This window comes from Hipposideros armiger, unplaced genomic scaffold, assembly GCF_001890085.2.
Source record: "Hipposideros armiger isolate ML-2016 unplaced genomic scaffold, ASM189008v1 scaffold_9, whole genome shotgun sequence".
Classification (NCBI taxonomy): Eukaryota; Metazoa; Chordata; class Mammalia; order Chiroptera; family Hipposideridae; genus Hipposideros; species Hipposideros armiger.
Window position 1 is genome coordinate 5,372,752 of NW_017731359.1, and position 15,307 is coordinate 5,388,058.

The following is a 15,307-nucleotide window of genomic DNA, read 5'->3' on the forward strand; positions in this document are numbered from 1 at the left end:
TCACTTTCCTGACTAGCCTTCCCCATTTTGTAGACACCCAGTTCTGTGGCCCCGTGTCCATACAGTGATCCCCTGGACTGCCACTGCAGACCCCTAGAAGGGGACAATATTGAGAAGATAGAGGAGAGGAGGGAGGAAGGGCCAGAGGGCCTAACAGTCTTTCCCAGGATCCCCCCCTTCAATCTCTATCCCAGAAATCCTGGGGCAGGTGGTTAGAAGTTTCCATTTCCCTCACCAGATACCCTTGTTGCCACTCCCCTGCCCCTAGAACCCCCAGACACATGGACGTGGGACACCCATCCATCCAAGAGGTGTTTAATGTGTCTTCAGTTCAACATACAAAACACAGGGCAGGTGCTAACCCCAGGAAAGGCCCCTACCTTACCACTGCAGCCAGGAATCCCAGCCCCTACAGCAGAGAAGCTATGGCCCTGGGATACCTGGCTCCTTTCCTGTTTGGGAAATGTCAAGGTAGTAATGTGGGAGCCGAGGCCACTGCCTCCCTTCCTCAGAAAACCTAGACCCAAGGATCTGAATGGTCCAGACTCGGATGCAGAGCATCAGATCCCCAGAGTGACCCTGGCTAAGAAGCAGCCCTGACCTGAAGCCTGGCCTAGCCCTGTAGCCTTGGGACTGGAAAAGGAGGAACTATCACCCCAATCACCCCAATAACTGGCAGCAAAGGGAAGGAGATAAAGCAAGAAATAGAGACAGACTCCTACTGCCCTAGAAAAATTGGTTACAACAGGGCAGCAAAACCCAAGGTTGAGGCCTGCTCCACCTCCTACCGCAGTTCCTCTGAGGACCAGCCCCTCGAGGAACCTCATTGCCAGGGCACTGTCCTTAAGCTGGTTCTGAGGGGGTAGAGGGCAGGAATGGCCATCATCAGCTGAAGAATGATTGATGCCCTTGCTTTGGGGGCAGGAAACAGCTGCCTAGATTGTCCCCAGGAAGACAGACCCCCTGGGGAATGGGCATCAGCTACCCAAGTGTCTGGGCCTAGCTCCTAGAAGCTCTGGACTGGGTCTTGGGCGAGGGTTAGGGCCTTACTAAAAGGGAAGGTGGTAGGAGTTAGGAGCAGGGGTGATGGTGAAAAGGATCCCTGTGAGGACCAGCCCAGGAGACCCTTCTGACCCACCCTAAAGGAGCCCAGTGGCTACTTAAGTCCAGGTCCCTCTGACCCCATATCAGGCTGAGTGTCCTCTGCCTTTTGCACACGGAACACTTCCACAGGGGCTCCGGCCTCCTGCTCCTCCCTGAGTCCCTGGGCTACAGCCGGCCACCTCTGTTGAACTGGATGCACCAGTGGGAGCTAGCAGTGCCTGGGCTAAGATGGGTATGGTCCTTGTGTTCCATGAGGGGCTGTAGCTCCTGCTGCCAGGGGATGTCAGCGCTGCTCTCACTGCGAGACCGGCCAGCCTTGGCCAGGCTTGGGGGAAAGGCGAAGCTAGGGCGCAGATCAGAAGGCAGGTCAAGAGGGGCCTGGGGCTCTTCAGCGGCCGGTGGGTGGGGAGGCAGGTAGGTCATAGATGGGGTCTGGGTACAGGGCGGGGATGCCAGGCTCTCCAGGGATGAGATACTCTGGTCCCAGCCTGTCTGCATGTCCACAGGCACAATCTTGGTGGTTTCCGAGGACACGTAGACTGTCAGATCCCCCTGCCCACTTTTCCAGGGTAGCTCCTTCTCTGCACAGGTTGGAGAGGGAGGGATGATGCGTGGGCTTGGACACACCTCAAGGCTCCCTGGGGACAGAGAGTACACAAGCGCTCATTACCAACACAATGGAACCTTCAAGTATAAGCACATTTTCATAAATAAATTCATTCCACAGTTGCCATATTACATCCATTTGTGTGATTATTTGATGAATGCCTTGCCAAAGGGAAGCTCCACAGCTGGTTTTGCTCTCCGTTGTATCTATCCCCAGCACCTAGCACAGGACTGGGCACATAGTAGTTGCTCAACAAATACCTATTGAAAAGTGAAAATAACTAAAGCAAGAGAAAGCAGGAGTCAGGCAGGAAGAAAGTTCCATCTATAATCAGCTCTCACCCAACTTGTAGCACCAGTCTCAGAAACCACATCCTGCCAAGCCCCATCCCAGAGAGATGGCAGCGAGGGTGAGGAAGACCTCAAGGCTCCAGCCAAAGGCTTTGCTTCGGGGGCCCTGCCCTTTGATGGGACAGAGCCCAGGAGTGTGAGCTCATGCAAACCTAATAGCAGGCTAAAGCTGTGCCACAAAGGGGATGCCAGAACACAGGGGACATGAGCTGAGAATCCCAGAATGCTGGTAGCCAAGATGGAAGGCTCAGCCCCTGCGTGACAGGAAGTCTAAGGTTCTGAAAGAGGAAACCTGGGAAAGAGAAGCCTTCTGGCCACCTGCCACCCCTGGCCCTCCAAAGTCAAGCACAATGCCTTGCATATAGTATGTGCTCAATACATGTCTGCTCATTGATACAGTCCTGAGCAGCCCTATAAACGTGATTGAGTACATTATGAAATGTATTGATGCTGTGATTGAAAGTAAAGCTACCTCTCTTGAAAGACCTGGAATATTAAATTTTAACAACGAAATTAAAAGAACACAAAACTTCAGTGTTCGCCTTTGGAGGAGGCTAGGGAGCTAACTCATGGTCTGAAAACTGATAGATAAAAGGGAAAAAATCAAGCATTTATCCATTGTTTCCTGTATGAACTATATCTCAAAGTAACTAGATAATTGATGAGAGGAAGCTTTTTTCCATAGAATTCCTGCGAATAAATTGATGTAGAGTATCACCATTTTGCATCCCCCAATAAAATGTTGAATTTGCCAGTGATCATCAGTGGCTGTTAAGACCATTTGATGAAAAGCTGGTGGGGAACTTGATAATGGATGGATCAGGCTAATAACATCGGAACCCAGTGATCAATGTTAACCTCACAAAAAGAGAGGCAACCAGGTGATATGTGCTTCTTGATAGGATGCAATAGGAAGTACACCATCACCACCTATAAAGTATTTTTACCAAACAGTGAAAACTGAAATCTGCTCTAGAGGTAATTACCAGTTTAAAGGAAGTAAAAAATTAGCTAAGAACATGAGACAGTTTAGATACACAAAGAGAAGTTGGGGGAGAACATACAGGAAGAAGGGGTCACAGAGTGGCCAGGAACCACTCGTTGAATAGACTAATTCAGTTTTTTTTAGATTTTTTACCTAATAAAAATAAATACAGGAGGGCCGGCTGAGTGGCTCAGTTGGTTAAGAGCTCACTCAAGAGTTTGAGCTCTGAGCAACAGCGGTTCAATACCTGGCCCGAGCTGAGCTGCCGCTAAGCTGCCAATAGTAGCAGGATGGCTCAGCTAAAAAATAAATAAATACATAAATGAATACAGGAAATGTAAAGGACAGTGAAACATTAAATGATATTTGGGGAATGCAATCAGCAAAATCTAGACTAGGAAAGACTGCAGGACAAATAGCCAGGTTGTTCCAATAAATACATTGCAAGGAGAGGAAAGCAGATAGTCGGGGGAGTGGGGGAACCTATAAGAACTTGACACCATTGACATGTTGGAACAGATACTTTGTTGTGGGCGCTGTCCTATGCATTATAATATGTTTAGCAGCACCCCTGGCCTCTACCCACTCTGTGCCAAGTGTACCCCTCCAGTTGTGGCAACTCCAATGTCTCCAGACATTGCCAAATGTCCCCTGGGGGACAAAATCACTCCATCACCACCACCTTGAGAACCACACCTAAAGGTTAAAAGAAACATATCAACCAAATGCAATATGTGGGCCTTATCTGGATTTTTATTTGAACAAATTTACTATAAAAAAATTACATATATATATATATATATATATATATATATATATATATATATATATATATATAAAAACAGGGAAATTTGAACGTGGACTGGGTATTTGATAACCAAGATTTTAAATATGATAATAGTATCGTGTTTGTATTTTTAAAGAGGAATCCTATCTTTTAGATACATGCTGAAGTATTTATTGATGAATTATTATATTGGAGATTTGCTTCAAAAAAAACCCAGTGATGAGGAGGGCATAGTGAGGATATAGATGAAATTAGACTGGTTAGGAGTAGGTAAGTATTGAAGCTGGGGAATAGATAGATGGGAGTTCATTTTACTCTTCTGTCTATTGTATATTTTGAAATTTTCTATAATAAAAAATGTTTTAAAAGACACCTGAGTGCTTAAGCTAACTAGCAGTGATATTTAGCTTTGTGAATTAGGTCTCCACATATAGAAACATGTACATATTGCTTTTTGTCCTCAATAATTCCATTTTGATAAATTCAGACTCCTTCTCCCAGGACAGACTTCCACCATCATCAGGGGTTCTACCTGAGGGCAGGTATGCTGAGCATGGGTCACAACAAAACCTGGTGTTAGCCTTGTCACCTCATGTTTCTCGCCAAACAATAAAGGGAGGAAGCATGGCGGTGTAAAGGCTTTGGAGTCAGATGAGTCAGGTTCAAATTCTGGTTCTGCTGTGGAATGCTGGACAAGTTCCAAGTCCCTTCGGTTCTCTGGGCTCAGTTTTTCCATCTTGGTTGTCGTGAGGGTTGAATCAGATCATGCATGTCAGATGTGTGATATAAAGGAGATGCTCAGTAAATGCTGGTTGGTGAATAAATGAGTGAATAGGAAGAGGGAGTTGTCTGGAGTAGAGGCCATAAGTGAAAAGGGCGGAAGCCAACTGCACAGCTCCAGCTTGCTCCAGAGGGGAGGGAGGTGTGTGTGTGTGTGTGGGGGGGTAGCCATTACCTGAGATCTTGCCCTCCTGGAGAACCTCACTGGTGGCCCGAGCCACAAAGATGATCCCCTCGTCGTCATCCTTCTCTGTCTCCGAACTGTCGCTCTCCTCCTCGTCCTCAGACTCCACAGTTAAGATCACAGCAGCTGGACAGGGACACGAGCTGAATAGGGGTGGCCAGGCCAGCAGCTGCCTCTTGGTACTGCACAACCCCAAACCAGCTCCCTGTCCACCCAGGCAGAGCCCACAGTTGGTAGAGGCACCTGCTTTCTCCTCTGGCTGCTTTAGTACTGGCCTAGGAAGTTGGAGGCTTGAGAGGAAGGGAAATGGAACTACAGATCCCAAGGAGGCAACCAGGGCAAGCAGAGTCCTCAGAGGAAGCCATGAGGGAAGTCATACTTTGTGGTTCCCCCATCCTCTTCCCTCAGCTTCAGGTTCCATTATCAACTGGGCATTTGGAGAACTATGAGGCCCATCAACATTCAGCCCATTCTGCTTTTGCAAAACTCCTGGTTTTGCAGATGGGACACTGGGCCCCAGGGTCCACCCACCCTTCAAGGCTCTGACCAAGCTTCCCCCTTGTCCATGACACCTTTTCCAAGTCCTCAGGGCCTGTAACCTGTAGTTAGCTTTCAGACATCTCCTGTCACAAATAGTCTAATAACTGCTTTGAAATCAAGTGTGCCCATCTAGTCCCTGAGGGGAAGAGCCCCAGCTCATGGCTGTGAATATAGCAGAGGAGGTCCTCCAGGATTCTGGCTGATGGGCCCCTGCCCTTTCCCTACCCCTCCCATCCTCAACCTCACCCCCACTCCCTGCTTGCCTGTATCCTGAAAGCCCAAGTCTCGAGGAGGTTTCCCATTTGTAGCTGCAGTGTTAGCCACACCATTCTTCTGGGGACCAAGAAAAAAACCTTAAGCCTCTGGCTCCAAATCCTAACCTTGTTGTCTGGTAGGGTCAACAGGACTACACTTCCTGACACAGCAGGAGACGGAATCTGTGTCAATCCCAATAGCCCTCCATCCCTTGGCCCCCCCAGCAAAGTACTGTGCTGTCTGAGTAATCCATGCCCCAGCCAGATCTCTCGATACATCAGCCTGGGCTGAACCAGGGGGTTGTGGAGTTGCCCCTCAGGGAGTCTTCCTTTCTCCTGCTCATTTCACCTCTGGTAGGAGGTCCTGCTGCCTCCCAGCAGGTGATCACATGGCCAAGAAGCTGATCTCCCTCTGAAGGGCTCACCTTCCCCTTCTGGGGCTCCAGGAAGATGCAAAAGAGAACCCAAACTGCTGCAGCCACCAAGTCCCTGAGGTATATCCAACTAGGGGTCCCCCTGAGCTGGATTCCAACACTTAGGGTTTCAAAACTGTGTGCCGTCAGCCTCCAGCCCCAAACAGAAGTCCCAAAGAAAGCACGTGCCTTCTTTCGGCCAGCCTTGCGGGGTCGTGGCTTGCTCTTGGTGAAGCAGATGTTGTGCTTGGTGGATTTAAAGGACTCCAGCCGCCGCTTCATGTTCTGCTGGAAGATCTCCTTGTCCTGCCGCTCCTGTGCGTCGTCCAAGATGAAGTGGCGGCTGCAGCTGGCTTTGTACTGGCAATGACAGCCCCGCCCTGCCATGAGGCTGGGGGCCTTGGCCTCCCATAGGAACCCCAGGCTACAGCCCCATGTTCACCATAGGCCCTGCCGGCTGAGTTTTTCAAGAACTAGTCATTGATTAAAAAACAAATCAAAACAAAAAAATACAATAGGAATCCAGCCAGACACTCTGTATTCTCAGTTCACTGGGGAAAAACTTTCCTTTATCCCAGATCTCCCCCAAATCTGGTTTCCCCTACCCCCTACAGCCCTTTCCCAATTCTCTCTGATTCAAGTGACAAGAGAGGCAGGGGGCTACTATGAGACCATGGGGGACATTTCTTTCTTTGCAACTCATCATGAACCTGGTCCACTTGCCTGGCCCACATGCCCCTTTCTAGCCACACAGGATTCTCCCTCCAGGTGGAGCTCTCCAGTTAGCCATTCCTACAACCACCAGGACACCTCGGGCTGCACTTTAAACTTCCATTAAGTGTCTCTCCTGACCCACTGGACCCTCTCGGCCCAACAACTATCTGTGCCTAATTCAGGACCAACCCCATCATCTGCTCCTTCCATCCTTTTGTCATAAAGACCAAGCCCACTACACACTCACCTAGATTGCCTCTGTCTCTGCCCTTGGTTCTTGGCAACCTTTTTATTATCTAGTGGTAATCCACCAAGTACTGCCAGCATGTTTCAAATCATCTTGTCTTGCCTCACATTCCCAGTCTACACCTCATATTTTCTGCTTCCCTGAACCAGTTCTAAGAGCTCTCTGCAAAGTCCCCTATCTGCCCTCCTCTACATATTGACCCAGAGGTACCTCTCTCTTGGAGAGGTCAAGGGAGGGGTCCAGCTCCTTCACAGGGCTCCTCACTCCTCAATCACAGCCTCCACTGGCTCAGCTCACTCCTTCCTGCCTCCATCAGTTCCTTGCTCCTTCTATTTCTCCCTCTCCTACTTCTTCAAACCCTCCCTCACCACAGGCCCCCTCCCCTCTGCTTTTAAGCGTGTTCCTGCCCTTACCTCCTTAAAGGAAACCTTTCCATTGATGCCATTGCCTCCCTTTTGCTGCACAATTTGTATACTTTGATTCTGACACTTTCCCTCATAACCATTACTTCCTTAAATACCAGAAATATAACTGCAGGGTCCACAACTCCACAGTGCTGCCTTCTCCCCAGTCACCAGTGCCATGGCCTCTGGTTAGGCACTGACCTCTGTGCAGCATTCAGCCCTCTTTCTGCCCCAGGCCTCTGAGATACCATCTGCTACTGCTCTTCCAAGGGTTCCTTCTGGCTCCGTTTCTGGCTCCTCCTCCTTTTCTTCCGTGTGCATTCCTCAGTGTTGTCCTTGGCCCTCCTCTCTCCCCAGCAAACCTGTCCATTCTCTCAGCTTCAGTTAACCCAGTGATAGAGATTTGTGGCTCCCAAACACCAGCCATCAAACCAGCTGCATTTGAATCACCTGGGGGACTTATTAAGAGCACAGAGTCTGCTTCCCATTCCATACTACAGAATCAAAATCTCCAGGAGGTGAAGCCAGGAATATGTATCCTAGCAAGTTCCTCGGGGGGTTCTGCTGTAGCCAGGTGAGTAAACCTCTGGTAAAGGTCGTTTCCAAATCTTTATCTCCAGCCCTTATCTCTCTCTCTCTCTTAAACTACAATCTTATATTTTTAACTGCATACAAGACACTTCTGTCTCTCTCTGGTGACATTTCTGTGAAGAATATGAGGGATTACAGATTATGTTATGGTATAACTAATTCATAACTGGCTAGTAACCATACCCCAAAAATGGTTGATCCATTTCAGTCTGGAGGAAAGTCCTTAGTAGCATGCCACAGGGCTCTGTCCTCAGTTCTATCCTGTTCAACATTTTTAGGTTGATTTGGAGGAATACAGAATTAACAGGCTTAGCAAGTTTTCATGTGATGTGAATCTGAGCAGATATTTGGTGGCAGACATGGTATCCAAACGATGGAATGATGTGCTAAATCAAATAAGATGACATTTAACAGGGATAAGCACAATCTCACTCGTTTGTTTTTTTTTAATTGACTGCACAAGAACTAATTGGACTGAACCCACTGACTGATCTAACACACACACACATTCACAGACAACCAATTATTATTGTATGTACATCCTGATGTGATACAGTAAGAAATACACAGCATACTTATGAATGTTCCTGAATCTGACCAGGTCTCTAGATTTAACTACCAGGAAACACAGGGGAGGGAGGAACACATTCAACACCACCACTGAAACACAATCAGCAAAATCTATAAAATGGGAAACTCTCTGAGACAAAGTATCCAGTTCCTTCAATAAATGAATTACAAGGTGGGGGGGGGGGATGAGGGAGAAGGAACTATTATAGATTTTCTTTTAAATAAAGAGATATATTTACCAAATGCAAAGTGAGGACTTGATTTGGATTCTGATTTAAACAAACCATCTGGAAAAAGATGACTGGATGTTTGATATAAACAGGAATTATTGTTATCTGTTGTAAGTGATACGGTACTATGTTTATTTTTTTAAGAGTTCTTTCTACCTAGAGATACATACTGAAATATTTAGAGATGATAATGATACGATGTCTGGAGTTTGCTTTAAGGCAATAAAGCGTGGCTGGAGTGTGTTGGGTTCCAGAATGTAGCAAGATTAGCCATGCATTGATAATTATTGGAGCTGGGTGATGGATAAATGAGTTATTTTATTCTCTCTAGTTTTGTGAATGAAGTTTTCTATTAGAAAAAAGTAAACAACACAAAAGGCCCACAGGTTGGATGAGATAGGGTTTAACAGCCATTAAACTGAGGAAGACACTGGGGGTTTGCCTGATTGTAAGGATAATATGGGGTCTCGGGGTGGTGAGCCAAAGCTGGAGGGATTCGGGGCTACAGGAAGAGACTGGAAAGTTCTAGAACTAGAAAAGACAGGCTTTATGCTCTTCCCTTGCCAACTCCAGCTAGAATAACACCTTCCATCCTGGGCCTTGTTTCTTATGACCAGAGAAGATACACCAGGGAGAGGAAAAGCTAGCCTGAGGGCAGAAGGCCTGTGGGGAAGGGAACTGTCTTGAAAGCTTTGAAAACTGATTTGGCAGAGCTGCAAAGAGTTAAATCTGGACCAGTGGAAGCAAGTTAAAGAAAGCCAATTCTGTCTCAACAGTAGAAACAGCCTTGATTTTAAACTGCCAGGAATGGTTAACAGCTGGTTTCCCATTTCAGGGAGGTTCAAGGTAATGGGTTGCTGCCCCCTTGTGGGGTTGCAACAGTTTCCCTCCAAAATGGGATGGGCCTTTCCAGTCCCAAAGCTTCACAGCCTGCATTGGACTAACTCACATTACCTAAAACATGTCTGCCTTCCCTGTGCTAAGCTGGTCCTGCAGGCTTCCTCAGCATTCTTGCTTCTGTCTGTGACACCATCAAGCCCTCTGTACTCTTATCTCTTGCCTTCCCCTCCAGGGCCAATCACCCAGTTCTATGCGCTCCTCTCCCTTCCCATCAACCAGCTCTAATCCACAGTGTTTCACTCCAGCTTCCCAGCTGGCTCGTCCAGCCTCTAAACTCACCTCCTCTGATTTGATATGCACTCTGCTACCAGAGAAGACATCTTTAAACAGTGTGTGTATCAGGCCAACCTTTACCCCCGCAAAAAAAAGCTCTTACCGATAAGTTGAAGCCCACACTCTTCAACTGGGCATCTAAAGCTCTCCACAAGCTAGTGTCAATTGCCTCTTGAGCCTGCAATCATGGCCTCCCCAGATCACCCTCACCCCTTCAGAACTCATGCCCTGCATGCTCTCACCCTGCGGCGCGGCTTGTAGAGGCCTCCGCAGAGCAGATGGTGCATCACAGCATCCTCACGGTCCCGGCCACTACGTACTGTGTCAATCACCTGCAGATCCAGACATGCTCCACTGCCACTCTCCCTCCTGCAGGAAGCAGGGAACACATGTGCTGGGGAGGGGCCAGGAGGCACAGGCCAGGGGAAGGGCAGATGCAAAAGTGTTCACAAATCTTTCCCAGAAGTGATTCAGAGAAGGCCCAATGGAGAGGAGCTTGAGGGAGGGGGAGCAGGCTCAAGGACTTACAGCAGGTTGGTGACAGAGGTCTCTGCCACAGAATTGCGGCTGGGCATAGAGGGCAGAGTGAGCCCTGTGGAGGATAAGACATGGCCTCCCTGCAGGGGCCAAGACAGAGGTCAGGTGGCAATCAGATCCAGGGTGGCCCAGACAATCAGAGGGTAATGAAAAGAATAATAATCGTTAACACTTATTCTGCTCTTTTGATGTTTCAGGTACTGTGCTAGGCACTTTTCCTATTGAATCCACAAAACTGTGACAGAGGCACTCATTTCTGCTTTCTCATAGTTGAGAAAACTGAGGCTCAGAGAGGTTAAGTGACTTACTCAAGGTCACAAGCCTACAAGTGATAAGAATTAAACCACATCTGTTAACTCCAGAGTCCAACTGCTTCCCACCTTTCTCTATTGCCTGCTAGACTCTGAATATTAGCATCAGGCCAGACTGGTTCCTGCAGCTGCCACTTTACAAGACCATTGAATTTGCTAGGAATTCTCAACTCCCTGCTCAGGGCCTGCCTGCTGTCACTCCATCCTGCCCCACCCTACTGGCCACCTGGTCCACCCACCTCTGGCTGCTGACCCACCTGATCCACGAAGCTGATGGCATCCCGGATGTTGAGTCTGTAGTACACATCCCAGATCTCGTCCCGGATGCGGTAGGCTGATCGCCGCATCAGTAGCTGACTCAGATACTTCTTGTCAAACTGCTCCCACCTACAGAGGATGCCAGGCCTGGCCCTGAGTGCCATCCCCAAGGCCTGGCTGGCTGGCCCTTCCTCAGATGGGGCAGGGGCACCACCAGCACTGGCCTGGCTTTCTTGGTATGGGCCTCAATCAGGGAGAATCTCAAAGCTAGTCCCTGTCCTTATGGAATTTACAGTGTTATAGGAAAGCCTGAAGTTATTACAAATAATTGTAAAATTGCAACCATGACAAGAACTACAATGGATAATTATACAGTATGATAGGGCTTCATCCTAGTCGGGAAGGCCAGGGAATGCCTCCTCCCTAAGGACTTGATGCCTATGGTGAGATCTGAAGGATGAACAGAGGTTAAGTGTGTGAAAGGGAGGCAAGGGAGTATTCTATATAGTAGAGAAAACAACATATGCAAAGGTCCCAGGGGCCAGGGTGAGAGGAGCATAGTGGGTCCTGAGATTGTAAAACAGGGTCCATGTAATTGGCAGGCAGACAGTCAAAGACAGAGCAGAGCACAGTGAGGCTGGAGTCTGACAGGTGCCAGACCATGCAGGGCCGGGCAGACCAGCCTTGTCTTATCCTCAGAGTACTGGGATGCCACTGAAGGACTCCAGGAAGAGGTCACCCAGCCTGAGCCTGGCTGTGTCCCTTCTCAGGAGTATGGCACATTCCCCATGCTGCCCTGGCAGGGGCTGCTGCTGCTGAAGGAGCCTCGGGGCAGCTCCCTCACCTGTCCCTCCAGTAGTGATAGCCATGGTGGCCCACAACGTCCTCCACTGCAGCCAGAATGTGGTCAAAAGTCTAGAAGTGGGGTGGGTAGGGCGACTGGATCAGGACTCTGCTCAAAACAGGAGAAGGGAGAGAGGGACAGGTGGGGGGATGGGGTTCTGGTACCCACGTGCTCATGCAGCTCCTGGTTCAGGGTGGGTTTGTGATGCTCACTCCTCTTCACCTTCAGCCACTTGACCAGTGGCTTGATGGTCAGGCCCTATAGACAGGCAGCAGGTGAGCCCTGCCCTATCTAGTTCCCTGCTGCCTGTCTCTTCCCATAATTAGGCCTCAGCTTCTGAATCCCCACCTCACTGCACTCAAGGTCTAGGAAGTCAAGTCCCTGTATCCCCAGCAGGAAGAAGAGCTCATACCAAAGGTTCCAAGGCCCCCCCGGGCCTGCCAGACCCTCTCCCCACCCAGCCTGTGGGCTCTCCCACCTGCACGATGACTGTGAAGAAGACGACCACAATAGTGGTGGCCACAAAGTAGTCCTTGGCAGGGACCTTGGTCCTGTCCAGTAGGATGACGAGAGCGAAGGCCACAGCCCCCCGCAGACCCCCATAGGACATCACCACCTGGTCAATCTTGTCCAGAGGGACCAGCCGGAACTGATTGAGCACCCACGTCTGCAGAACTACGCCTACAGCAGGAGGGAGGCCAGTGGGAGCAGGGGGTTGGGAGTGGAGGGCACTGGGAGTGATGGCACCAAGTATCTGGGCTAAGGTCTGACAGGGGCTGGAAGGGGTGAGCAACAAGGGGAGGCTTAGGAATTGACAAGGATGTGGACTCAGATTGGGGGATGAGCTGGGGCAGAGGCAGGAAGAAGAGTGGGAAATCAGAGGGTGCCAGCAATACCGAGGGCTCGGAAGAACAGGATGAAGAAGAGGGTGCCCAGCACCAGCCCAGAGTCCCAGGCCCACTTAGAAGAGTCCACGGCCGAGATGCCAAGCAGCATGAAGATGACAGTCTCAGCGCAGCTGGCTAGAGTCTTCATTGTATATTTGACAGCCGTGCGTGACTTATGGGAGATATTGGCCTCCACGTACTTCTTACAGCCCAAGCCACACATAGTCACCCTGGAAGAGGAATGGAGAGACAAGTGAGGAGGGGCTGCAGGAGGCACAGCCTCTGGGGTTTGAGCATGTTGCAGGAGAGGGTGTTGCCCATCACAGGATGTCAGACTCTCAGAGCTGAGGCCCAGGAAGCATGGAGACTGTCCAGGGATAGCTAGTGGTAGTCCTGTAATAAGGGTCCTAATCTCCAGGCTTCCCACTCAGTGTCTCTGAGCACTTTCCCCCTGGAGGGGAAGGTGGGAAAAACATGTTCTGAATGGCATACTCTCTGAGGCACCTTTTGAAGTGCTGTGGTCACCAAAGCCAGTGGCACCAGGCCTTGAAGCCAATTCCAGCTCGACCCATACCCCACAGAGCACTTCAGGCAAAGGAAGATTGGGTTCTGGGGTGCCCAGGAAAGTTCTGAAGGCAGATCCTGGAATATAACCTGAGGTTTACTGTCTCCCAAGGGGAGTCTGAGGCTCCCACTACCAGGGAAACCTATGAATTCCTCAGGGTCCTGTTTCTGTCCATATGAGGGTCAACCATCTCCAGCGCCCCCTCCCAGCTTCCTGCCTGCAATACCCCGAGGACTCACGCAAGAATGGCAGAGAGCGAGGCCATTTCAGCAGTGAGGTAAGCTGCGTAGGCGAGGAGGAAGACCAGCAGCGGCTCGATGATGCGGACCCGCTTGGTGAAGCGTGTGGTCAGGGCCAAGAGGAAGGCAAAGACTAAGCCCACAGCTGCCCCGCCCAGACTGACCACAAACAGGGAGGCTGGGGAAGGAGTGGGTTGTCAGCGTGACCCCTGCCCCAGACCCTACCAGGGCTGACAAGACTGCTGCCTGGCAGGGAATAGAGGATGATGTCCACTGCATTCCCCAGGGGTCAGGATCCCTAAGCCCCTCCTTCTTGGGGTTTCAGGGCTCCATTTCTCCATAGAGAAGGGAAGGGAATGAGGCAACCTGAACAGCCTCCTCTGTCCTGATGCAGTGGGGACAGGGACTCAGCAACCCAGTGGAGGCAGACCTCCAGTGCCAACTGAAAGGGGGGAGATACTGACCGGTTCCCTTCAGGTAGTCAGTGGCCTGCACATTGGCAGAGCCCATCTCCACAAAGGAGTTGCAGACCTTGTAGAGCACCTGAGTGAGGAGAAGAGAGTCAGGAACAAGAGGAAGGCAGTAATTGGGATTGCCAGGAGATGAACGCAGAGACCATATTTCTTCACCACGGTACCCAGGGGGAGGGTCTAAGCCTGCTGATACACCCAATTGGTCAGAGCATGGCAGCCTGGGGCTGGGATTGGCAGCCAGCTGAGCACTCTCACCACGGTGACTGCATCATTGAGCAGGGACTCGCCAAAGACGATGATAAAGAGAGTCTCGTTGACGTGCACCTCCTCAAAAACAGCCAGCACAGCCACAGGGTCCACTGCTGAGATGAGGCTCCCGAACAGCAAGAAGTCCAGCAAGCCAGCCTGCACTCTAGGGGCTTTTGAGGGACAGATGGGGGACAGTAATTGGTGAGGTATTGAGTCTCCTACGACATTCCTGGTGACAAGCCCAAACTCTACCCCACTGTTAAAATAACACCCAGAAAGGACTTGGGGTGGTGAAGAGAGCATCGGCCTGCTGGTCAGATCTCAATCTATGACCTGGCTTTGCCAATTACCAGCTCTGTGAAGTTGGCACTGTCATTGTCACATGACATCTTTTAGTCATGCCTCCTCATCTGCCTACCTCACAAGATTGCTGCAAACACCAACCCAGGAGAGGACTACGAAAGCTCTATGTAACCTGAAAAGCTAAAGTGGTACTGACAATAAAAACTGCAGCAGCAGTAATAATAACCACCAGAAGGTGGAAACTGGCTGCTGACTGGCTTTATTAGGGACAACAAAAGAGCATGCTTTCTCCCACACCTGTGGTTCAAAGCCCAAGGGATGTGACACTCATAATTCTCAGCAGGAGAGGGAGAGGCTATCCATCTATGAGGGCTGTATATAGTATGAAAAGCACCACAGGTGGGACTTGAACAAGTCATATAACCTCTGAGCCTGAGTTTCCTCATGTATATGCTGGGAATAATAACATTATCTCCTTCACAAAGTTCTTCATTTAGCCAGTCCCTAATACATAGAAAGTACCCTATTATTAGGGTTACTATTTTTATTATGGTTTCACGTCCTCCCCTTCCTTCCTGCCCAAGGAATTCACTAACCCATTAGGAAAACCAGGTTGGAGTTCCCAAGTGAAAATCGCAAACCTCCCCTTGCACCCTGGAAAAAGTCTGAATTACCAATATTCAGGGTTGAATGGATTTTGGAGGCAGG

The 15,307-nt window shown here is 49.7% G+C and overlaps 1 protein-coding gene across 12 annotated transcripts in view; it reads right to left on the reverse strand.

Annotated features, from left to right (window-relative positions):
* Nucleotides 1–299: 299 nt before the first annotated feature.
* The window catches only part of SLC9A5 (solute carrier family 9 member A5), a 36,225-nt gene continuing 21,217 nt past the window's right edge, over nt 300–15,307 (reverse strand). For 4 of the 12 annotated variants that reach the window (XM_019655959.1, XM_019655951.1, XM_019655921.1 and 1 more), the window contains 14 exons: nt 14,303–14,466; nt 14,039–14,117; nt 13,575–13,752; nt 12,780–13,000; nt 12,362–12,564; nt 12,052–12,141; nt 11,884–11,954; nt 11,039–11,168; nt 10,462–10,550; nt 10,176–10,302; nt 6,194–6,364; nt 5,601–5,670; nt 4,789–4,923; nt 300–1,742 (listed from right to left, as the gene is read on the reverse strand). In XM_019655959.1, the coding sequence (XP_019511504.1) occupies nt 1,270–1,742; nt 4,789–4,923; nt 5,601–5,670; nt 6,194–6,364; nt 10,176–10,302; nt 10,462–10,550; nt 11,039–11,168; nt 11,884–11,954; nt 12,052–12,141; nt 12,362–12,564; nt 12,780–13,000; nt 13,575–13,752; nt 14,039–14,117; nt 14,303–14,466 (2,201 nt within the window). In that variant the 3' untranslated portion in view covers nt 300–1,269. Of the gene's footprint in view, nt 1,743–4,788; nt 4,941–5,600; nt 5,671–6,193; nt 6,365–8,143; nt 8,347–10,175; nt 10,303–10,461; nt 10,551–11,038; nt 11,169–11,883; nt 11,955–12,051; nt 12,142–12,361; nt 12,565–12,779; nt 13,001–13,574; nt 13,753–14,038; nt 14,118–14,302; nt 14,467–15,307 lie in introns of those variants that run through there. The other 8 variants (XM_019655928.1, XM_019655943.1, XM_019655995.1 and 5 more) reach the window with 7 other exon arrangements.